Here is a 26,421-nt window from a genome sequence, read left to right on the forward strand (position 1 = left end):
TGTAGATCAATGTTTCTCACAGCCCAAGATGCAACCTAATATGTCTTCTTTATTTAGGAAGCTGGAACCAGAAAAAGTTTGGCATTTTTTCTTAAAAAATGAGTTAAAAGGATTAATTATTATCAAACAATCTGAATTGAATTTTCTATAAGCTTTAGTGTTTGCCCAGCTTCACTACTGTGTATGTTTCCTCATATAGTTGTATAAGAATCAACACCCAGCCAGGATAACATGGTTGTAACATGATTTATTACAGTAAAGAAACTGCTCACTGCTTACACAAGTTACAAAACAACTTTTCATATAATCCCACCGTTCATTGCTTCAAATTTAGTGAAGCACAGATGTTCTTTTAGACATACGTGATCTCAAAGTTAATTTTTTAAGACGTCAATAGAAACATGTAAAAAAAAAAATCACAAGGTATTTTTCCAGGAACAATAAAAATATTCTGTATGTGAACTGAACAGTCATTCACAGCAGGCACGATGACAAAGTGTGGACGGTATAAGTTACTCAAAATCTGTAGTTCACATTGACCATGTCCAGACAAACTATGAATAAATGGCATGGTAGCAACACAGGGTTAAGCTGAAGTCACTTTCATTACAGAGAGAGGGATATTTATCAAAAATGTAAAAATATACATGATATATGATATATATTTATATATATATATATATATATACACAGCACATTATAGGAGAATCCCCTTTAAAATATTTCCTGTATAAAGCCATCAGTGCGTATTTTTATAACACAAAAAAATTACATGCAAGAAATCATTTTGTGAGGAAAAAAGAAAAAAAGAAATCCTGATTAGGAATTATATCATTTTAACCATTTTAAATATCATAAAAATTATCTGTAAAGAAGTTATGAGTGGATATCTACACTGAAAAATATTTATTTTAATGTTGAAATAAATGACCTGAAAGTGAATATAACTCAATCCTGTGTCTTACACAACAAATAAAAAGGTAAACTAGAGATAAATGATGAAATGATTGTCAGGTTGGTTTTACAGTATGTGCCTGGTCCTGTTATCGTTCTACACGAAGACAATGTTTAAAGGTTAGTAGAAACTTTCAAAAGACAGATAAGAAGACGAAGGAGTGGGTCATTAAATTTAGCGTGACGACAAACTCCTCCACCTTGTTTCCACAGGCACCAGACTCTGACCAGCAGGGACTGTCAGGGTCCACTGAGAGCACACACACATACACAGAGTCTTACCTCTGCCACCTTTGGGGTATTTACATAGACTTACATTCATTTCCTGGAGACTTACTCTAACCCTAAGCTTAACCACTGGCCAAAAAATCTGCATTTTACCAATTGGGATTTTATCCCCAATTGCACAAGCTGTCCCCAATTAACTGATGTTAAGTCTGGTTTGTGCCCCTGAAAGTGTCTTAAGGCATAACAACACACACGCCCATACACACACAGACACAGACACAGACACACACACACACACACACAAAGAGTATGCCCACATACGAACAGAGCATGAATACACACATGCACACACACACTGTCAACATGGTCCAGTTCTCTTTTCTTGGCATATACATCTTTAGTATCTTTCGTTAGTAGGACATCATATTTATAATATGTGTAATATAATAACATGACGAGTAATAAGAAGAATACTACATTTCACAGAAAGGCTTAAATTTGTCATAATAATAAGGATTTTAAAATCATCTGATATCTATAATAAAAAATATCTGTGTGTGTGTGTGTGTGTGTGTGTGTGTGTGAGGTGAGCTGAGATGTCCTATAGGTTGCTGAAGAGTTCATTTTTCTTGGTCCAGTCCATGGGTGGGGCTCTCTTGTTGGAGCGCTTCTGGTGGGCGCGCTCTTTGACCTGCTGTAGGGTCAGGTTGAGAGCTGGGATGGTGTTTGTGATCACCAGCTGAAGAAAAACAGAGAAAATGCAAATTATATTTCAAGACACGTGTGCAACCGTACAGCATTTGACAGATTCTTGTCCTGCAAGTATCAGTGACGTACCTCAGGTGGGGTGTCTGTGGGCGGGGTTGTGAGCGAGGTGTTGGAAGAGGCGTTGGACGGGGAAGGACTGACGGAAAGCTTTGAGTCCCTCTCTGCCTCATTGGCCCCTCTACCGTTCACCTGGCAACACAAATACACTTCAGCATCGCTTCGCTACATTTACTGACAGATTCCTAAATGCACAGACGACACTGTGAATCTTTTGTGAATGGGAAACTATTATCCTTTTTTTCCAGCCTTGGTGCAGTATGAGAACTCACCACAGGGAGGCTGCCTTGGATTTGAATTGGGTATTTCTACCTGTACCATACTTAGAAGTGCATGTGAAGTGACATCAAGAGTCTGACCATTTTCAGACCTGCCTGTCTAACACATAATTAGTTTAATAAAATCAAAACTAGCAATTCCTAAATAGTTTCCTTTTTAAAGCATTTTACTGTTAAACATAAACATAAACTAGGAACCACTGATATGAATTAGTTGGTATAACTGTGAGTTTTTATTGGCATTTATATAAAGAGCAATTTTAGTTCCTGCAGCCTCAGTGAAAGTTGCTCCAGCTCGCTGAACATAAGCCTGTAAAATGTGTCCAAACTCAAAGACTTTTAACCCACTCCAACCCACTGCTCCTCTAAAGATATTTCACCTTTTTGACTGTCTGTTTGACACCCCCGCCCCCCTTTCAGCTCTGCAACCTTTTAACCAGCATCTGTTACGCAACAATACGAGGAACATGGACCTTCATAACTGCACATACAGTCCCTGAGTAACGGGAAGCCCGAGTCAGGCTTCACTTTGCATATTTGGCCAAATGCCCGAGCAGCCACAATTTCTTTCAGTTTGTTTTTCTGGTGTCTTCATACAGACCCTGAATTATCTCCTCTTATCAACAGCAATTTACATAAAGGTCAAGTGTGTAACTCGTAACCTGAAAGACCCTCAAAAAGCATTCCTGTCGTACCACAAACAAATAAGAGCGTACATACATGTAATATCTGTTTTTTTGAAGTACTGTATATAGTACAGGATTTGAAGTCCATGTGTGTGTTGCCTCTAACAGTTAGTGGTGGTCAGAGTGTCTCTTTTGAGATTACGCCCAAATACTTCAGCAGGATTAACGTGAAGCTGATACGTTCTTTGCATCTCGGCTCAAAGCAGCTAAATCTTCTGGATGAATTTTATTTTATTTTTTATTTCTGTCCTTGGTCAAACACGTCCAAAGAATTCAAAGTTAATGGAGTACTAGCTGGGTGGGGCTTTCTACAAACTGTAGCAACACACAATGAACACCAGAAGGTTTAGACAATCGCAGGAAAGTCAGCCTGTTCCACGTACGCCTCTGTGATTGATAACTCACTTCACCAGAGTCTGAATTCCCTAGAATGGCAAACCACTCCTGAAAAATACTTTCAAAAGCAGTTTGACCTCGGCCTGCTGGGTTTTCTGTGTCATGAGAGGAGCTACAGAGTATCCAGAGCAAACAACTTAACTATTATTGACCTCCTCACCACCAGGAAGGAGAGGCTCCATCAGTGAGGAGGGAAGTAGCCGCTGTGTGAGGCCAACAGCTCTTCAAACACTTCAAAGTCCAAAAATCCCACTACTGGCTTTGGACTAAAGCAGACTTCTAAAAGTAAATGATAGCTCTACAGACTTTGAAGTGTCATCCTGTGTTTCTATCTCTCTCTCTTGCTGGTGAATCTTACCTTCTCCTCCATTCCTCCATTAACGACAGGCTCAGGCAGCGCACCTGTAAGCATGGAAATCACACAAGAATCAGTCAGTTAGTCCAAACATACACCTCCTATTTTTCAGCATCACTGTGTCACATTGTTGTTTGCTGTGGTGACACCTTCACTCCTTTTGGTCCTGCACCATTGGAGCACTGAGCTCCACTCTTCTAGATCAAGAGTCTTTCTGCAGCTCAGATTTCATTCCACCTACACCTACTCTATTACATAGCACATGTATGAGCAGATCATCTATTATTCACACATGGTTCATCTTCTATGAGATGTTCACTGATGCTGCTTAGCTGCTGCTTCTCTGATGAATCTATTAGCCTTCTACATATCAAATAGCAGCTGCCTTGAGCTTTTTTGTTGTTGTCAGAAATGCATTTAGATTCTCATAAAATCATTTCTCATGCTACACACATTATCTAAACCTCAAATTAAGAGGTGGTAGCTGCAGACAGACATCCCATCATCCCATCCCTTACCTTCCATCCCTCTGCTCCTCTGCAAGGTCAAAAGGTGTTTTTAGCTAATGATGACCTATTACAGGAGATAGCAGCTGCTCCTTCAGTCTTAATCTGAGATTTGAGTCGTGCTCAGGTCTTTGCAGTCTGTGTGTGTGTGTGTGTGTGTGTGTGTGTGTGTGTGTGTGTGTGTGTGTGTGTGTGTGTGTGTGTGTGTGTGTGTGTGTGTGTGTGTGTGTGTGTGTGTGTGTGTGTGTGTGTGTGTGCCACTGACTCTTGAGAAGAGCCTCTCCAAGTCCCAACATGGCTCCAGCTCCGGGCTGAGAGACCACTTGGAGCGAGCGCCTTGGAAACCAAACAAAGAGGTCAGCCAGTTGGATGGCTGAGAGACAAGGCACTCTGTGTGTGTGTGCGTATGTGCGTGTTGAAGTTAAGAGTCAGTTTAGCAGGTGCCCTCATGAGTGGGCAGTATGTGAAGTGCAGGCAGTTACCTGGGAAACACCTCACAGGAATCTCTCCCAGTAGGGCGTTATACTTTTTAATCTGGGTCTGGAGGGTGACTGAAATTATGACGCATCTGCCTCTCAGTTCCTCTTTTACCCCGCTGCAGTCCACCGCACAAGAGTACACAACACATGTCATCTGAGGCACGTGCATACTAATAGATCTAACTAATCTATTAATAATCAACTGAGATCACTTAGAAAAGTCCTCAAGGAATAAATGCTAACAATCTCAAATATCAACCTAAGAAAAATGTAATTTCTATTTTTTTTTGTACTCTATAACTCCATCTAACAACTCTTCCCTGGATACATAGGTTGCCATGCCAACAGCTCCATGCACCATGTTTATATGAGGAGTCTCCTGGAGTCAGGGCGCAAAATTAACTTTTTTGTCCAACGGCCCAATGGCTAGTGAGTGCTTTGACTTTACCAATCATTCAATAGATAATCTTTGTTTTTTGGTGAGTGAAGCAAATTTAGCAGTTACTTGCATATTTTAACAGCATTTGGCTAGTGGCTAGTGCTTATTTTGTGCCCTACTTGGAGCAGAGGACACAACACCACCTGCCTGAGGATCAGCTGCTGGACCTTAGTCCACTCCTCACACACAGAAACCAAATCACAGACTGTGCTGGGGCTCCCCCTGGGGGCGCTCACAGGGACACCAGGGCCTGAATCCCAACCAGTTCCAGAGCTGCCCTTGAATCAGTAATCTATCTAAATATTTTCCATTTTTATGATATTTTTGAGTATAAAGTTACACTGTAATATAAAACTTCAATGATCTCTTTTCAAACAACACTGTTACTCAGCACAATTTGAATGTGATCAGTCTGATCTGATCTATTTATGTCTATAAAATTAACTTTCTCTGCAGGGCATCAACATGAGGGGGGCAGGAAATGGATGTGCTCAGTGTCCGTCTCTGTCTGTCTGTGTTTCTTGGCATAGAGAGAAAGAGCGAGAGATACAAGAGAGACTGAAAGGCAGAGCCAAGAGACTGTGTGACAGACTTTTAATCTGCTAGTGTTTAGTGGAGACAACAAGACAGCAGGAGAAGACAATATGCTGGTCTATAGTGTCTACAGCATGTCTTTAACAGAGGCTGTTGACTGACAATGAACCTGGAGTGAAACATTACGAGATAATTGCGGTCATTCGCTCTCCTGCCAGATTGCCATAGAAAACTAACTGCCTCACAGTGACGGTGAAATCTTGTTGTCTGTGCATCCTCTCACCAGTGCGGTGGTCCACGGTGGGGGCCACTCGGCACTTCTTGAAGAAGGCATCTGTGTCCGGGTCCACCACGAGCAGACGGGTCTCACTCCCGCCGGCTTTAATCAAAGCCACCACATCTGAATGCGTCTTCCCCTCCACTGACACACCGTTCACCTGAGGAGGAGGAGGAGGAGGAGGAGGAAGAGAGAGAGAGAAAGAAAGAGATTCTTTTGTTTCTTTTTTTGGGCTGTCTGTCTTTGTTCTCATGCAGAAGTGAACAAACTGTTTTATCACTGTCAGGATTTCTTTCTCAATATTATCACTTTGTCTGCCAGAGTTTCCCGGAAAGGAAATCCTGTATGCACACACACATTCCTTCAAATACTCACAAAACTCACAAAGAAATATTCACACAGTGTTCAGGAGTCTACAAAATAGTCCTTAGTTTTGTTTAGTTTGTGCTTTCAATCAAATTTTATCCATGATGTTCACATTTTCGACTAGGACATTTGCAAAAGACTTCAACACTCAGCTTGCTGGTTTACAGTAACATGTCAGGTGGCTCCCTCCCAGACCAGCTGAGTGCTCTGGGATAAAATCACCATGGGAAAGCATGTGAGAAATGTCTCCAAGGTGTGTGTGTGTGTGTGTGTGTGTGTGTGTGTGTGTGTGTGTGTGTGTGTGTGTGTGTGTGTGTGTGTGTGTGTGTGCATGCGTGCTTAGGTCATAGGGTGGACCTGCACGTCTAAGCCAGTCCCACAGAGGAAGCTAGACAATAGCTGCATGGCCAGTAACAGCAGTAACAATGGCTGTCCGCTCCCCACAAAGCTCCGCTCCTCAGTGGGTGGTGTTGCTGTCTGGGGCCCTCTGGGGGACTGGAAACCCCTCTGTAGACTCTCACTAACACAGACCCTGTAATCCCCCTAGTGCTCTCTATCCTCCTCCTCTCCATTTTACTCTTGCTTCTTATATTTTCCACACAGTCACTCACACTCACAGGTTCAGCAGCAAAATGTGGTCACTCACTCGCTGGGTGAAGGGTGATGTGCGTGACGGTGAAAATCGTTTGGCCACACTGCCACTGTGATTTGACCACGTGTTTAAAAATTGGTGTAAATGAGTCAGAGGTTTCATTTTGTTCATTGTCAGTCTCTTGTATTGGGTGGCTAAATAAGAATGGAGGTGTGGTTGTTATATTTATTAGAGGACAATAAAAAGGCGGACATCTGATCCATGGTGAGCCTGTGAAATCTATCCCTCGCATTATAAGGCTGTATACTGTATCGCATCCGTTAGTTAAATATATTGTTGCAACAGGGATTTTTATTTTTCCAAATGTTTGAACTTTTATCAAACATTTTAATAACAAAACAGTTATTTTGGGTTGCAACCACTGCATGTGACAAATAAAACTGCAATACTTTTTTGTAATATGTTGTAAGATAATGTTGACATTTTGCTCCCTCACACATGCCTCTCAGTTAGTCACTCTACACTGTTAAGAGGTGGGCAGAGCAGACCCCAGACCAGTTAAAAAACAGATTATTATTGTGTCTTTAAGGGGATTTAAGACCCCACACAGTGGCCATTAGAAGATCAAACCACTCTGTACTTAAGATTACAACATCAACTGGTGCTGGTTGACTTAGATAATAACTTTTTAAGTAGATGTTTGTTACTTTGGTACTTTCTGTGGAAAAAGTAACTTGTACTGTGTTAGTTTTATTTTCTGTCTTAAAACAGTGGATCGTTTGTCTACGTGTTAAAGGGGACAAATCGTGCACATTTCCAAGTTCCAGGTTCTAATGTAATATTTTTTCATGCTTTACAGTTCAAAAAGTCCTTAACAGGGCCCCTCAGTTCAGTCTCTGTCTGAAACAGGCTGTTTTAGCTCCTGTCTCTTTAAGACCCCCCTCCTGATGAGCCCACTCTGTTCTGATTAGTTAGGTCGTGGAGGCTGCCTCTCGGCAGAACAACCTGTAGTAGTGGGATTTCATCTTTTTCACATTCTTTACCTGAAATATAAACTTCTCAAATACATTCATACATGTCCGAGCCTAAATCCGATCTGAAATATAAGAGTGGACAATGCAAACAATCCGTGGAACAAGCTTAGCAACAAAGGCTACAAAACCTGTTTGTGTGGACATACAAACAATTTGACATCATCCAAGGAGGAAGTAGAGGTAACTTTTCATACGAAGCATTCAGAGCAGGCTGCAGCCCTGGCTTTTGACTTGCAGGGAGCATTTTTATATATGTTCACCTCAAGTTTTGAATCATGTAGATGTCCTCCATCATAACAGTATCAAAAATAACATAATATCATAAAAAGCATGATATGTCCCCTTTAAGACTCAACATCTGGCTACAGATAAGAGGGGCAATGATGCAACTATTAAGCCAAATAAAGAAAATGTGACTCTTTTTGAATATGAATGAAGCATGAAACTGACAGTTGTGAGAGTGAGAGTGCTGTGGATAAGTCATCACATCATATAAAATGAACTATTTGAGATCAGGAGTGGCATGAACAGAAAAGTTATTTTCTTTTTTTAAAATAGAAAATAAACAGGCTTTCTATCTCATACCACGCTTTATAGTTGAGTTGAGGCGTAACTACACTGCACACTATTCTTCTCTATTTTTATCCCTTTAAAAAAAACTAGCTGCTCAGAGCGGAAATATGGCAAGTATATCAGGATACACAATTTGCATGGATATTTTTGGGTTGGGTGAAAGGACTCACATCAGATACTTCTTAAAAATATTGCTTTTAAAGCAGGTAAAGAAACAACGATAGTTGAAACTTCAATTTCCTTACAATTACCCAAGATATTTTGCAGCTAAATTAGAAAATCAACTAATCTAATATTGGTATAAGAAGAAAAAACAGATAATTTTCATGAGCATCACATTACATCATATTGAATACCAGACCTGCATGGTCTCAGTGTTCAAACATTAAGCTTATCAAAGTACCTGTACTATCCTGTCTTGGGGCTGCAGGCCTGCCCTCTCTGATGGAGAGTTCTCATCCACAGCTCGAATGTACTGGCCAGGCCGCGCTCGCTCGCTGTGCAGGTTGAAGCCATATCCGTTAGCCTCTCGCCGAATCACGCAGAGACGTGGCCGCAGTTCAGTGCACACCTCCTGAAAGAGGCCAGAGGAGAGAAAACAAATATGTTGATATGCTGTATGTGACCTACATGAACAGACCAAAATGTTTGAAAAATACCTCAACCATGTGTGTCTCTTCTGGAAGGACAAGAGGCACAAATGTTACGGAGAGCTCCTGGGAATCGTTAACCATGAATATGAAGCCGAGGTTGAACATGCAAGTGGCCGCTGCATGCTGGTGTGTTGTGTGCTTTGTTTTTAACAATCATGAGTAAACTATAGCTGTCGTTTGACTCCACGTGACTCTGACTGCTCGCCAGGAAGGAAAAAGGTCTTGGAAGAGAATGGGAGCATGTGATTGGGGGGTCTGCTGGGATGGTTTTGTGGATAATTTGGGGAGGGGTAGCAGGGAGGTAGTCTGCGTTGCTTTGGCCTTGCTGACTTGAGGAAGGGACTGCTTCCGGTGTGGTCGATAGTGTTGCTCAATCCAGCCTCCGAGAAGGACAATGGAAGCTGGGCGTTGACCTCTGACCGCCTCCCCTCACTCTGTCCCCGTCCTGCTCTGGGATGGCAGGAAGAGTAAGAGCCATATTGTCATCCAGGAAAAAACTCTACCTAAATCCCAGTACCTCCCTTCCGTTGTATGGATGAAGCAGTTTCTTTATTTAGCAGAGGGAGCTTTAATGGCTTTGTCATCAAAGAGGTCATAATATTGAGAGAAACGCAGGAGCTACAGAGCACAAGAGACGCCACTGGTCAGAATAATCTTTGTCACTGTGACCGAATCGGACCTGACACTCCCTCCACATCAGAGAGGCTGTTTGCTCCCGCCCTCTGTCAACTGTACACTTGAAGACAATGAACAACCTCTAAAAATAAATCAGTGTGAATGAGTCACTTTCTACAGAAGATACTAGCAGGATGGCTGATTGATTAAAGATACATAAAAATACCAATAGACGTAAATGTGTGAAGTGCGGACATTACAATAAGTGAGGCAGTCTGAGTCACATCTTCTTTCGTGTGCACACACAACCTACCAATGAGTGATAGTCAGTCCACTGTATTATGTAATGCAATTGTTCTAAGTTAACACCCCTTCCACCTCTGCCAATAAAAATTAACTTTTCTCCGTATCTCTCTGCAGACTTTTCTTAAGAAGCATGCTTACGCCATTTCCAGAATCATCATCATCGTCAATATAAATAACACATGAACACACTTTGTAAACTTTGTACGTTGGTGGCTCCAAATATGAGAGAAAAGGTCACCTAAGACTGGGAACTTCATTTCCTAGACGTCATGTCATGTGACAGCAGAAAAAAAGGACACCAATAAGGGGAACAAAAGTCCTGTTCACACCTGGCCTTAAAACGCGTCTTCGGTGATCTGATCACCTGTATTTTGATTGGACAGCTTGAAGTACAGGTGTGAATGCATCCAAGAAGCATCGAGATCCAACCGCCCAGACCATGTTTGGGCTGCATATGGCCACATTCTTTTAGCAGTGTGTACTTGAATGTGTCGTGGGCCACATAAAAGGACTGCAATCCTCAACTTACATCCTCTGTATAAGCACAAGTATGTACTCATTGACGCGCCAAAGGTTTCATATTAAAATGTGAAACAACAAAAACAAGCACACAACAGGCAAAATAGATTTGAATCACACCCGCTGATTTTACCTGCACACCAAGGTCTTTGCAAACTTTTCTTTCTTTTGATTTCTGGCAGATTAGGCACAAGAAGTAAATTTTCGCCTCTGGTTAGAAACAATGCATTTGGTCTTGTGATGTATATATGATGTATGTGCACATTTGCATATAGAGCAGAGAGGTGAGATCATCTAGACACATAATGCTAGGTGTGAACCGACGTACTTAAAGTTGTCCTTTATTTTTTTTCAACATAAAAACATTACCAAATCTATAACTTTAATTTGTCAATATTTTGGAAGTACACATATTTGCTTTGCCATATGTTAGATGAGAAGACCTCTCATGACTGTCCATTAAATAAGAAGCTAAAGCCAGCATAGCTTAGCTTAGCACAAAGACTAGAAACAGGGGGAAACAGCTAGCATAGCTCTGTTGAAATGTCACAAAATGTGCATTATCAGCACCGCCAAAAGCCTGTTGCCAGGCAACCAGTTGAGGGTTACTGGTCCCGGCCAAGAAAAGCTGCATAAAATGGTGAATCGCTGTTTTTACACTTCAGTTTTTGTATGAAGTGTGAAGGGAAAAAAAACATTTCACAAGACAGTGAATGTCAAACTTTCAAACTACCATCACTTTGCCACAGATCATATAATACTACCATCAAAATATATTTAACAAAAACTTGATGGGAAATATGGCACAGTAATGGCAGCTAACATCTATCTGTCCTCTTTAGTCATGCAGATTGACCATCTTTGAGTCCGTCTCTGTCGAGAGCCAGCTGAGCAGCTGGAGAGTGTGCTGAACTTTTACTCTACTGATCAGACGAGCTGCTGATAAGAGCCCTACAGCAGGAGTTTCATCATACTGGTAACTGATTAGACAAAAATCATTTTCTTGATTGCTTATCCCTCAAGTATTCAAGTGCTACACCCAAGTGTAACAACCTTCGTTTACGAGTTATTTAAGTTTAAATAACGCAACCAGAAGTACAGACTAAGAAAAAAAGTCTGAATCTGCCTTTTCTTTATCTTCTTTCAGTTAATGTTTAGTTCAGGTACCATAGACTTTTCTTAACATATGTTTCTATCTTTCTCTCCCCTGAAAGCCTGGAATTATTTTAGCTGTGTGATGCATCATTTGCCTGATGTTGGCCACCACGTTACTGAATGATCAACGCACATGCAGTGACTTATGCAACTCCTAAATCAGGAACTTGTGATTAAAACACTAGTGGTCACTAACAGTCAACTTGAATCAGTGATTCATAATTACTCAGTTAACCATGTGCCTCCTTTTGAAAACCCAAAAGTGCCATCAACGCAATCCGCAGCCCTGGCAGCACACTCACTGACTCATCGGGTGCTCTGGCTGACGTTAGGCACCCCTGCACAGGGAGAGCGGGTGAGAGAGTCTCTGGCATGGACAACAGAGGAGGGTTTGTGTCAGTGAGGAGTGGACGGCAGAAGAATCTCCACGCGGGTCTGCAATCTGTGGAATCTGCTGAACACACACGAGCCAAGAGGTTGAAACCAAATAGGACACAGCAATTCACTCCTACTTGTCAAACATTTGTGTATTTGTGTGTATACGCATGTTCCTCCTGAACTTCCTTCAGGTGTTTGTGTGCCTTAAATTAAAAATAGCAAAGCATTTGATGCCAGTTAAGACAACAAATACAATGTCAATTCTCTAAAATGTCACAACTGATAAATACTGTTAAGAAATAGGCACATAAAAGAACATTCAGGGGACATACTGTAAATTACAAACTGATATCTTAACTCCTCCACACACAATCAGCTGAGGCCAGTGGCTCAAGCAGAGTGATATACTGAACAACCTTATCAACACGCAAAGCTCCCTGATTTACACTACGAGTAAAGCTACATATTTGTGCCAGCCTGGTCTTGAATTCACATTAATTCAGCAACATTTGTATACTTCATCTTAGGCTCTTTATTTTGTTTAGAGTGCTTCTCAGACCCAAAAGCATCAAGTAGTATGTGATATGTGGAAGGAAAACACTGATTAATTTATCTACTTCTGGAGCTTCCTCAGATTTAGTTAGGTTACAGTAAGTCCACGGCAGGGCTGTGAAAGTTCTGGACTTCCTTATACAATCCGCCCACTGTGATACAGTGCTTTCACTACAACATCATCTCACATTTCTTAAGCTCTATTCTTGCTCTGTGGATCCCAAAAATATTCTTTTTTTGTTTTTTGTCATCATCAAGCAATTAATTTGTATTACACTCAATGTGACGTATCTTATTGTTAATATTTCAGACTGCTTACTTTAAGATTAAAGTCACATCATTCTCTATTGTGTGAAAAGTTCCTCTCTGCCCAGAAAAACAGCGTTTTGAGATGAACACATTCTCGCAGTGACACAAACTTTCCCTCTGAGGAGGGAAGTGTTGAACAGGAACTGTTGACACATCTTCCCTCAATATGCTTCCCTCTGTGCTGGCTCAACTTCCTGACATGAAAGAGAAATCAATATACAAGCACACCCAAATATATGCAGACAAACACATATGCAGACATACCCATGCCGTCATGGGAAAGGAGGCTTTCACTGGTTAATATCTACAGGATAAAGAGTGTGGAAAAACTAAATAAACTGACATCTTAACGTCTCTGCAGAGATGAGATGACATCACTGTATTTGACACAAACTAAATGAAGCTAGGCATTAACGAGCCGCTCTGAAATACTGACTACCACAACAATGCCACAAATCTGACATGGATTAACTCGTCACTGTTCCTCAACATAAATAAGTTATAAGATGATTCATCCTGTCTAAACCTGAAACATACTGGAAAACAAGCTGAACTGAGGAGAGGGAAGCAGGGAGGAAGGCTGAGTTAAATAGAAAATGGAGATTTTCAGAACAGATTCGTTTCAGAACCATCTTTAATATTACAGGTGCCAGCCGGGAATTAACCATGCATCCATTATCTCTGCTGGATGGAGGAAGAGGAGGGAAGGAGGCATTACATTGTGGCACAAAGACAGTCCTGGAAACACACCACAAATCTCAACATAATGGTTGAGATTTAGACTAATAATCCAGTATACAGCTGCAAGTAATGATTATTTTCATTATTGATTAATCAGTTGCTTACATGTCAATCAATTAATCATTTACTCTATAACATGTATAGTGAAAAAGGCTCATCACAAGGCGTGACTTCGCGTGACGTTTTGGTCGTCGAATGTTGAGCTGACTATAAGCTGATTACATGGATGTCATTACTTGGTCTGAAGTTACTTGTATGAACTTGTTCACCAGTGTGTTAATATTCAACTACTACTGAAACAGTATAAACACTGACCTGGGCGTATACAAAGTTAAGTGACACTGGACAGTCCAGTCTGTCATGTATAAAGTACTATTGCATCATATTTTGTTTGCACTGAGACAAATATTTATTCTACCTACATACCTCACTCCTTTTTTTATTAAGATACGCATTCCTTCTGGCTGCAAATGAGTGTAGTTTCTATCTTCACAGACTATGAAAAGCTTTGGTAACTAAAAAAAGCAGTTGCTTTGAGTACCAATCACTCCAAAACAATACCAGGGCACATTTTAATATTCTCAAAACACACTTCTGAGTCACATGACTGTCTCACGAAACTCACTGCATCTGCTACTCTAGCTCACAGTTTCCTCTGTGTCTTTTTAAGATGCAGAGTTCACAGGTTCCCCCCTCAGAGGTTCATGTAACCCTGTTTTAGACTTTATTTTTTTTCTCAGGAAGCTGAAATAACCAGGAGATAAGTTAGTGAGGCAACTTTCAGGCCTCTGACACAGCTGCAGTATACATAGCACATATGTAGGAAGCTGAGGACATTAACCCATCAGGCCAAAAATGAAGTGCTGAATTTAAAAATATAAAACAATGGATGGCAAATGTTGGTTTATCAGTCAGTCGGTTTGTCCAATGCTGTGGTGCTGTGACATTAGCTAAAAGCATCTCTGTGCTGCCTCACAGAGCTGCTAGTAGAGCTGTAGTCTTGTTGGAAAATCTTGGCTCCCTGGAATGCAACAGTGAATGTTTAACACACAAATTACATCTTAAAAGCCTGTTTTGTAACCAAAAGGCAATGTTTTACATTTTAATGGGAAGCCCAGATGTCATATTTTATCATGCAATTGATCTTTGAGCAGAAACTTAACGGGTCATGTGACGATTAAGGGATGAGATTGGTTACTGCAGCCACATTATTGTAGCTAACCAAATTATTCTGTCTCATGTTTCCCTTCACCGAAAACAAAAACAGCAAGGGCACATAATAAGTCTCAAATGAGCCCTTAATGTCAACATTTACATGGATATTGCCGCTGAAAAGGGGCACATGAGCACATTCCTCATTCCTGCCTTCGAGGTATCCACAGGTGAGAGTTTGACAAGCCAGACTGATTGATTTGAATCTTCTAAACCCTCCCAGGGACTATTAAAAGCAAACAACTACCTCCATAATAAACATCCATCATGTTTATCACCCTCTGACTCAGATTCGCATCTGCCGGGCTCTCCTGCTGATTCTGTTCGACAGAGCAGAGAAGTAGCTGCGAGTGATGCAGTGATGCAGTCACTGGCATAGAAAGAGCAGTCTGTGGTCTATGTATGTGCATGTGTGTGTGAGGGGGTGTGTGTGTGCTTGTTCTTGTGAGAGAGAGAAACTGCAGCTCTGACACTAAGGCTTCCAGTTACTTCATATTTTCCTCAAGCTTGGCCAGGCGACCGATGTGTAACTACAGGCTTTAATAAATACAGTGTAGGACATCTATTACTGTCGGCTTGTGTCATTCCTGAACAGCTCCAGGCCTCTGACACAACTTCTCTTACTGTTGGACAAAGCCAGGACAAAAGAATGAAATCTGTTTTGGGCCGCTGATAACACCTAGTAAACTCAGTCTTGCAAACCATTTACTGAAGCCTGTCACACCCAGTTCAGATAGGTCATCTGAAGCAGCCTCGCTTTCATCTTTGCATATTAGTCTATGTCTTTCTCCTTCTGCTGCTTATTTAAGCCCCCCACCTCATTCTAATAAGAAAGGGCAGCTCTCCCATGAGTTCGGCTTCACGGGGCCTCTTTGATCAGCATAAAGAAAAACCCCTAAGTGACACACTGCCAGGCACCATGGTTACTCAGTGACATGACAAACCGTTGGCGTTGCAGTCCTTGTGATGGTCATGTGTAGCTTTGACGGAGATTAACAGCCTCAAGGACAAACTTAATAAATGTTTGATGGCCTCGCCAGCGTAAACCTGGTTCCTTTTTAACCACCACGGCACAAGTTTTGTCCACTTGAGTGTACGGAGCGCACCACTCTCTCAGGCAGGGTGGGGGTGTTGGATTTCAAGATGGACCATTGAACCAGCTGCTAAGCAGGCAGAGGAGGGAACAAAGCACCCTACTGTCCCCCCTTCCATTTAAGGATGGGACAAACTGGCTCTACAAAAGACACCAAAGAAAGGTTCTGCCGAGGGTTCCCGTCACAATGGACTCTTTAGGGGGAAGGACTGAAAATAGAAGAGTAATGTCAGTCATCACAGCAGGGGTACAGACACTGATAAGACCAAATGGATTGGCCTTGATTACCAGAGAGGCCTTGCATCCCTGGAAGATCTGTGGAAATGGAGCTAGCAGATTCTGCCTTTCCTCAAAAGTCGCCATCATTAGATTGTCCACCACCTTCTTTTTTAAACTCACACATTACATCAGCGTATGCCGACTGACAGTTTAGGTCCTATCACGAACCAAGGAATCAACAAGTTTTATCTCCTCAGCCAGTCTTCCTGTCCCTGACCCTCCACCCTTGCAGACCTGAACCTTTGCATCAGACCAAAAACCCTTACCGCAAGTTCCTCTCTCGCTTTTCACACAGAGTACAATGATTGTAAGAAAATGCTTTTAGATAAAGAGGGGAAGGCATCACAGAAAATAAAGAAGTTAAGGGTTGGGTCTCACAAAGCAGAACCTCACTGTTACATAGAAGCAGAAGTCGCAATATGCTGTAGTCAGACTCAACATTACATTTACTGGGAGGAAATATTTTAAACAGTAGTTCATTCAGCTTTTCAGTCAGGAAACAACTAAATAAAATCAATTTACTGTCTAATCACGGATATGGGACTCATGTAATTCAACAATGAGCCAAAAAATCCCCCTCATTTCGTCTGCAATTCCTAACATTTGCCTGAATGGTTGCCCACAATTCCCACTCACCTCATCTGGATGTTGCACATAGCTCTTGGTGGAACATGTAGGTGGAGTCCAATAATGACGGCAAGAGACTGAGAGTTACCAGTGAAGAAAAAGTCGTGCCCTTTAGTCAAAACGTGCCTTGCAGCTGTGTTGCATTATTGAGGAAACTGTTATTGGAAAAATTAATATATTTTCCTCTGTGGGTGACTGGTTACCTCAGTGAAATGTAAAATAATTAGTAAAAAAAAAAGGCTTTGTAAAGGATTTTGTAGTTGAACAAGAAGTATTTCATAACAGACAGTCATCTACTATACGTTGGTTATTTGTGTTATCCAGAGAAATAAGACTTAGTCTACAGCCATGCTAGAGGCTAGTGACGCTGTACGTAGGCACAGTGGTTCTTTGAACTAAAATATGCTCACAGTGACAATGCTAACATGCTGAGGGTATATAGGTCTATTGTTTGCAATGTTCACTGATTTAGTTTAGCATTTTAGCATGCTAACATATGCTAATTAGCACTAAGTGCAGCTAAAGCTGCTGGGAATGTCATTAGTTTTTCAGATATTTAAAGTATAAACCAAAGTATTGGACAAACTGAATTCAAGTTTGACTTGATGATGGCGCTAGAATAAAAGTAATTGGACCTCTAAAGCTAGAATTCATCCTGAGGAGGAACATGAACATCTGTACCAAATCTCACAACTTGAAATCACAAATCTACAAAATTTCATGGCATCAATCGAACGTTTTTTTCTTGCTCTGTCTTAGCCATAATCTCATGAGTGACGTCTCTGTCTTGTACGGTGGGAAGGGAGGTGAATAGCAGGGGGTGAGTCTATTTCAGGGCGAGCAGCGAGTCATTTCCCTCTCCACCCCCGGCAGGGCGAGGCCCTCCGGCTCATTGTCCGGCAGGGGTGGTGAACCTTTAGCAGCATGGAATGGGAAAAGGAATGTGGCATTGTAGAATCTCGGTCCAGTATCCCATGGGACCCAATCACCAACAACCCCACCACCCACACACACACATATATACCCCCCCCCCCCCACCCCCACCCACCCACCCAAAAAAAACCAAAACACACACACACACACAGGGTTCAGGTTCCACCCCTGACCTGGGCCAGTGTGGCCTTTGCGGTGGTGATAGGACAGTGGTGCTGTTGTTTGCACTGGCGTCACTAAGAAGTTTTAGTGAAAGAAAGCCCTTTGATTCGCATAAATGATAATTGTGATACACTGTTATTATTATTTATTGTTATTTCATTATTTGCTCTGCCCCTAATCAATACTGCAGCATATTGTTCCCCTGTGAGGTGGTAGAACTATATCCTTCTTTTGTCCGAGACATAAATGTTATGCTTTCTGGCCGTTCATGTTCCAGTTATGACTGTGTGACATTTAAATGCTGGCACATGTGGACATGTTGACATTAAAAAGTCTAGTACTGAGACATTCTGGTGGCCTCTGGGGGTTTAAACACATCATGCAATCACAGCGTTCTTCTTCAACATTTAATTTCCTGTCATGTTGAAAAGCCGGAAGCAATCCAGGGGTTTTGAGTCTTTTGGCATTTAGATTAAGCTTTAAGATGTGTTTTCCTGTTTCATTAAATATACATTGTAATGCACTGGACTTGACTGTGTTGCAAAATACTGCAAATAACAGAACTGCCTGTATGGTGATATTAGTGTTATCTTGGGCGATGCTTTGTGATAGTATTTTACTATGATTATCAAGTGATTCCCACCCAGAAGACACACAAAATAACTATTCTGATGAAAGTCACTGGATAGATAAATGTGTATTTAAAGTAAAGTTAATGTCTATATAGGTATAACTTAAATAATATAATAATATAATATATCTAATATGATAGTGTGATTTTAGTTCTGTACCATTATTGTATGGCTTAAATTTGACCTTTTTTAAAATATATTATAGGTGCCATTACAGTTATATGCTGAATGAAAGAACCTGTTTTCTAGGGTTAGGGTTAGGGTTAGTGATATAGTAACATTCCTGGAAGTCCAATTCAGGAAGTATATAAGGATAAAATGACGTTGGGATGTCTGTTCCTGCTAGAATTCAATGACAATGCTTTTCATCACACTGATCCAAGTCTAACATCGCTTTAAAGCAGTGTGACATAAAACTGAACATCTACATGTGACCCTTTTCACTGGTTGTATACTGTATGTCTTTGGTTATGAGCAAGGAAACCTGTTATATCTGAATATTTGTTATAGGTTTTGGGAAGTAAAGTCTTTACACAAAAAGTAAGATTGGAATATCAAAAAAAAGGAATACATTTTTTTTTTTTTTTTTAAATAGTAAAGTTTTTTTTTAGTTGTTTTTTTTTACAAAATTGCTAAATCTGGAATATCGTCATATTGCCCAACTCTATATCTCCACTCATAATTGTTACATAACACACTTGAAATTGCACGTCTAGTCTCTCATAAACAAATGGGCAAAGGGAAACACGTTACATTTATAAAATGCACAAATATCTGAGTCAAAACACAATGAAGCCCATGACACCCCTCCGCCCCGTCTTGTCATGTGGACCATTTCCCCTGAAACACACAACCCAACAATCAACAAAGAGCAGGGAGGGGAAGGGTGACTCCCAAACTTTCTCTCACGCACATGCAAGCACATACAAACACACACACACACACATGCACATACATTGATGTGAAAACACCCACACAAAACAAATACACATGGGATGTATGTCCAAATGTACTGTGTAATAAATGTCAAGTGGCAGCTTGCAGCCAGTCAGGCTGGTATAGAATGAATCATGATGTATATCTAATCCTGTCAGACAAACACAATGACACGCACTCCATTACCCAAACAGAGTCTGAACAATACCTGGCTTTATGACAATGGATTCAATGATAATCAAACCAACACACACAGCAAACTATCAGCTGGAAACACTGTTTACTCTGAACCATGTTTCAGTGTCTGTCGCATGCTATTTGACCAGTGTCTGTTCATTTTATTATGTTATACCTCCTGTGTTCATTGCAGCCATTTAGTTGCTGCATTTGCTCAGATCAATTTATGTGATGCTGTGATGCCTTTTTAGCCTCAGTTTACTATCCTCTTATGAGTGGGCGGGACTCTCCCTGGTTTGGGGGTGGGGGGTGGGGGTAGCGGTGAGAGGAGGATCAAGACGACAAGGTGGGAGTAATCTTCCACCAACAACAATGACAGGAAACTAGCACAAACGTCCTGGGTTCTGTGAACAGGCCTAGACTTCCACAGACAGCAGCAGGAAGCCAGGAACACTCCTCTGACCATCCTGGCTCAAATAGTTACTAAAGGTGTGGCCACGCTGAGTCTATTCCATGACAAAAGACCATCGAAAGCTGACGTTTATTCTATTAACGGCGAATCTTATCCGCAGGCTATTCTTGAAAGCATGACATCAGGTGTCAATGAATGTGGCGGTCATAAAAGTTCAGGGTAAGCTATCAAAATGTAAGAAAATCTGTAGTTCTTCCACTGGTAGGAATGCCACATGGATGTGATTTTACTATCCACAAATACTGAAAGCTTTACTGAATAATTCCTGCCAATACTCGTTATGCTACTTTGGGAGAAAGCACACACACACATACACACACACTGACTGGTCCCATAAAAATAAATTAAAAAGGCCATTGAAAGCCGATGCACTGAGGGCCATAGAGTATGGACAAAAAAAGAGGGAATCCTCCCTTACAACAGCTTTAGGATGATTTGTTTAGGGAAAATATGTGGTGCCATGCAGTTAAAGAACCACTCTTCCTTTGAAGCTCCAACGAAAAAAAGCCAAGCATGTGTGGTTAAAGCAGGGGAAGGCTTTAATCTCTCTAATAAGCAGTTTTTTTTATGAACATGCTGATTAAAGGAGAGAAGTGACAACCAACCCGAAAGATCTACATAAAGTCTGTGTGCTTTCTACCATACTGTTAAAATCATGCACATACATATAATCATATAGAAAGTCTTACACACATACACACACTTAGAAACACTTGCCTACGTGTACCAGATCTCATCTAACCACAGTCAATTTAATCTGACACAAGCTCTCTTCCTCTCCTGTAATTCGTGTTTAAACACAGGCTTATGTAAGCAGCCAGCAGTCATTCAGTAAGACTCCCAAACACTTCTCACACTCTCCCGCTGCAGTCTGAATGAATCACTCAAGCTAAAGTGAGAGCAGCATCGTTGGTGTAAATCCAGCTCCTGAAAATGTTTCAATTTGAATTGATATAAAACTGAGAAATTGGGAAATCTTTAGGTTTGAGGAGCGGGAACCAGAAGATTTTGGATGTTTTTACACAACTTCAACTATTTTTCTCTGGATGAACTGATGGATGCAGATTTGTAACACGAGCTGGAGTCACTGAGACAACAATCACTGCTCCTTCACTACACTCAACAATTGCAGAGTAAAGATTTTACTGCCTGGTAAACAAAAAAGAAGAAAAAAAGACGATCTTTGGAACCAACCATGTGTTTTTGTGTGTTTTGTTCCACGATGACGACAGCGCCTGTAATTTTCTTTTCCCCGGGCCACACTCCATGTTTTGACCTTCATCGCTGCTTGTTCCATTTCTCACACCTCGCCTGCGCTAGTCACTTTCGCCTACCTTCATCCTCACACATGCATACACCCCGCATGCACTGGCGTACACGCGACATCAGCGTAACCATGGCAACCTCAAGCGAGGCTCCACGGCTTCTGGAGAGGGCGTTGCTCTTTCGAACCCTCTTTTGTGTCGCTTCAAAGACAAGGCCAGACGGCCGGCGTGCGGATGTCAGTGTGACTGCTAAACCAACGCTTTGTGTGTGTGCGTGTGTGTCTGCAGTGTGTGAGGGGTTTGTGAGTGAGTGTGTGTCATTGGCTGGGCCACAGGGCTCGGGCACAGGAATGCCGGACAGGATGTAGGGAGAAAATTCCAGAAACAGTGGAGTCAGTGCAAAATACAGCCTGAGGTGCCTCCGACTGTAACACAGCAGAGACACAGCAGACTCTAAACTTCATCCCTAGAGTCCAATTTACACTGTGTGTCTTCAGTCCCTAAGTAACTTCCTCAGCTCATGAAATCCTGGTTTTGTACACACTATGCTTTGATGAACACAACCCTGCATCACACGTGAAAGAAATCCCAACTGGGTTAATTCATGCTGCTTTTTTGGCTCCAAATGTGAAACTCTGGGGGACTTTAGAAATGAAAATCTAAGTGGTGAAAATTTGTTTGAGTTTGTTAGGAGCACGATTGTTTGTTTCGACGCCACTTCCCACTGGGTTGCGTGCCAGTGTGAACTGTACTGCCGCAGCTCCATTAGGCCATCTGTGGAGAGTATCGAGAGTAAACACGGGAACAATTGGTGTATATTTCTAGGACAAACAACATAACCCAGCAGTGCTCAAGTGCATTGCACAAGTGCAGGGCCTTTCTTTTTTCATGTGAGGAAAAAGAAAAATCTCTTTAGTGCCAAAAACATAATTCCAAAACGCTCTGGATATGTGAAAGCTGTCATTAGGCAGATATAAAAGAAAAAAAGGAGGTAAGGAGGCAATGAGTGGCTACCTATGACAAATGTCGAGTTCTAGAGCTATCTGTTTTAAGTTTTAAAACTTGGAGGCTTATAGACCAAAATGATTAGTCAACATGTAGCAGAAAAAATAAATAGCAGAAAAGAACATTTAATCTTTGTAATTTAGTAATATAATAACTGTCAGATGCCAGATTCATGTCATGATAGATATCATTTTAATAGATCTTCCAGCACTTTATGTAGTCAAAGTGTCACCACCTGTTTGTCACACTGATCTCCTCTCCTGTACTTTGGAGGAATCATTCAAAATGTACATCTTTGTTCATGGTTTCTCTGGTATTACTTCTTATAAATGCTGGACAGAGCTGGACAGCACATGGATGCACAGGCTGCTCTGTTTACGTGCTGTAAAACTAGTCAGACAAACAGATTAAGTGACGCAGGCAGAGAAACAAAGAGAAGGAAGGAAGAAGAAAAAGAAAAGACCACATCAGGGTCTTTCTTTTGCATCTTTGTTTGTAATTGCCGCTGGCTGTGCGCAAGCTGTGACCACCTACAGTAATGTACCGAGCAGCAGAGTCGGACACAGACACAAACGGCCTCGGGGGTAAACATCTAGCAAAGAGGATGCAGCGAGGGGTACAGATGGTCCAGACTGGAAAGGACCCTATTCTACTCAAGTGCTTTTTAATGAACCTTGATCCTGAATTCACAGCCACACAGACAGGAATGGTAGAAGAAAATACAAGCAGACACAGCAACAAGTGGCTTCTGTGTAGCTAGAATGTGCCTGTCATGTTTTAAAGAGAAAGATCAAAGATCTTAAATAATTCATTTAGTGGCATTCATTTCAGGAAGATTAAAAAAACAAACAAAAAAAAAACAACTTCTTGCTGTTGTTTTTTGTGGTTTATTCAGCAATGTGAGATATTTGTTATGGTTATGTACTATACACAACACAAAAGCACAACACCTTGTATTTTCCCCAAGTCTTGTTTTGTTCAATGTTTGTTTGTTTTTTGTTCTTGCTCTGCTGCAGAAAGTCTGTCATTACTGCTGACTTCATGTTTAACCCTAGAAATAGTTGCAGGGTCACTGTAATAGAGACAGACTCACATTTTCAACTCATTGCTTTTTGAGCTGGTTGCAGGGGGAGGAAATCAGTTATTTGAGCAACAGTTTGACACAGAGGGGATCCTGGTCCTGTTATGTTCCTTTTTTTTTCTCTCTCTCACCCACAGCATATGTCCAAGCCAGCTGAGCCTGCCCACAGCCTGGAGGCTCTGCAACAGGGAGCATGTGGGTGCAGCTGCCCATGTTCACCGTGTTACTGCCACAGACAATCTATTCTTTCTAGGAAAACACTCGTCTCCCACCATAATGTATTCAGCAGGGCACTCATAATGTCATATTAACATTACATGCAGGCACTAATCCGACTGATGCAGCAAAACACAGTATAGTCTAGGTGGAAGAAAGGAAACTTGAACTTATATAACTTTGACAATCCGTTTGGGTGTTATTTTTGCGCATGCACTAACCTTCTCTGAGTTGATGCTCAGCTTCTTCTCGACGTGCCCGTGAATTCCTCCGTTACTCTCCGGCACCGGCGTGGACTCCCTGGGTGTCCCGTCCACCGCCACCTCCTCCACCACCACCACCTCCACTTCCACCTCGTCGCTCTTGGCGTGCCGCTCATCCCCGTTTTCTGTGCCTTCAACTTTCCCATTCACCTCCTCCTCCACAACCTCATCCTCCACTACTTCATTTTCCACCACCACCACCTCCTCTTCTTCTTCTTCTTCTTCCTCCTCCTCCTCCTCCTCTTCGTCGAATGGTAAGGGGACACCGTCAGTGACATACTCCCTCAGACACTTCATGTTGTGTTTCTTCAGCAGCTGCTCCGTGTCCGGGTCCACCACGATGAGCTCCAGCTGGCCCATGGTGGCTCGTATCCGGGACACGACCTGCTGGTGGCTCTCGTTCTCCACGTCCTCCCCATTCACGAACACCAACCGGTCCCCGGCGCGGAGCCCCGACGTCTCTGCCGGGCTGTCGGGCTCCACCAGCCGGATGAACTGTCCGGTCTTACCTTTCTCCCCGTGGAGGTGGAAACCGTAGCCGTTGTCCCCCTTCTCCAGCGTGCACAGCCTGGGGCGCAGATATTGGCTTTTGCTCGGCATGGTGAGCTTCACTCGCATTCACACACTACTGCTGCTGCTGCTGCTCAACCTGTTGCTCCTTTGCAGTGGAAACGAGTAGGAGATCCACTCAGGATGCTGCTGAGGGGAGGTGTGAGTTAAGTGAGTGGTACCCCTTCAAAAAAAAAAGAAAAACCCAACTCTCCCGCCCTCTTGGGGAGAATACTCCGTGGGAAACGGTGCTGCTGTGTCTCTTTCTACCCACTTTCACAACAAGTACAGTCTGTTTCGGGCTTTACACCTGATATAATCCTCTGTGACACTTTTTTCCAAGGTGCTGACCCGGGGACTGAGGCAGATCACTCTCACACGGCTCCCTTTCAGTACGCGACAAAAGTAGAAAAGCCACTCAGGAAGAGGGAGGTGCGTTCACGGAACGGCCCAGCTGGCTGCCTCATGCAAAGCAGGCACGACTGGAGGAGTAAACACAAACCAAAGCAGTCCAGGAAAACACGATGATGGGAAGTTTAGAGGTTTGTAGTAAGAAATATGAGTGCAAACACAGTAAATCTGAACATTTTTTAATTTATGTTGGAATGAAAATGACAAAAATATGTAGCAGTATTTATTTTTATTATAGTTTCACGTAGTTTTGTTAGTTTCACATTGATTTGTTTTTGTAACAGTTTGCATTTTTCAGTCTTTCCCCTCTATGAGCAACACCTGTGGCACTATTTTTACATCTTGCACATGCACATATGTCTGCCTTGAGGCACCCTGATGAAATCTCTAATTTTTCAAACCTTTTGGCACATTTTCTGCATTTTGTCTATTTTGGGTTCTGAAACCTTCACTGAATAATTCCTGCCAATTTTGAGTACATTATCAATCCATTCATCTATCGGTGTCTCTATAGCCTAGTTGTATAATTTGGTAAAGTACAGTGTGTGATAGGACATTGTGACCTTTTTACACTTAAAAGCATTTGATTTGTATTGCTTTATGAGCACAATGTACAGTTTGCTATAGTACATGTCGAGTTCTGGCTGCCAGATAAAATAGCTAGTTTATCCCTAAGTTTAATTAGTTTGACAATCAATACAAGACTGGATCATCTGATATGCCAGTCTTCATATATTGAGACATTTTTTTCAAAAATATTTATATTTAGTCTCATATTTTGAGACTAAAACCCATGTTCACAAATGAGGCATTGTTAAAGCCATAACAAGTGATTGATTTCTGGCTACCTGCATGTTTTCTCAATTAATAATCAGCATCAGTCTTTTGGAGCCAGTCAGCGCAGTGGCCCCTCTGGCCATTCAGAAAATGAGTGACACCACTGTAAAAATAGAGCCTGGCATGAAGCTGCTGAATAAAACCTCAGGGAGGATCTGACTTTTCATCTGAGACCTGATAAGAGAACAGACACAGGAACTCTCAACACTTTCCCACTCTGGAAATTTTAAACCTACTGGACCATCAGCATTTATAAACACAGTGTGTTTAGGGGAGTTCAGCTGTTCGTTCAGTTAATTGGAAACCATCCAAATAATGAATTCAGTATTTCCACAGTATAGGACAGAGAATGACTCCATAATGTGTTGCAGTATGACTTGTAGATGTGAGTGGGAGAAGAGGAGCGCTGCATTGAGGTGTGAGAGCAGTGAATCATGAATGTGCTCCATGTATACACTGGCCATATAAAATACCGTATATAATGGTATAGGAAATAGAGGATCAACATGTGTGCTGAGTCT

The 26,421-nt window shown here is 41.8% G+C and overlaps 1 protein-coding gene across 1 annotated transcript; it reads right to left on the minus strand.

Annotated features, from left to right (window-relative positions):
* Positions 1-227: 227 nt before the first annotated feature.
* LOC133999290 (Na(+)/H(+) exchange regulatory cofactor NHE-RF1-like) lies at positions 228-25,040 on the minus strand. Its single transcript, XM_062438476.1, has 6 exons — positions 24,062-25,040; positions 8,926-9,096; positions 5,964-6,117; positions 3,726-3,769; positions 2,020-2,139; positions 228-1,921 (listed from the first exon to the last, which is right to left on the minus strand). The coding sequence occupies exons 1-6, from the start codon at positions 24,719-24,721 to the stop codon at positions 1,784-1,786; spliced, it is 1,287 nt and encodes a 428-aa protein (XP_062294460.1). The 5' UTR covers positions 24,722-25,040; the 3' UTR covers positions 228-1,783.
* Between the last annotated feature and the right edge of the window lie 1,381 nt (positions 25,041-26,421).

This window comes from Scomber scombrus, chromosome 18 (assembly GCF_963691925.1).
Source record: "Scomber scombrus chromosome 18, fScoSco1.1, whole genome shotgun sequence".
In the NCBI taxonomy this organism is placed as follows: Eukaryota; Metazoa; Chordata; class Actinopteri; order Scombriformes; family Scombridae; genus Scomber; species Scomber scombrus.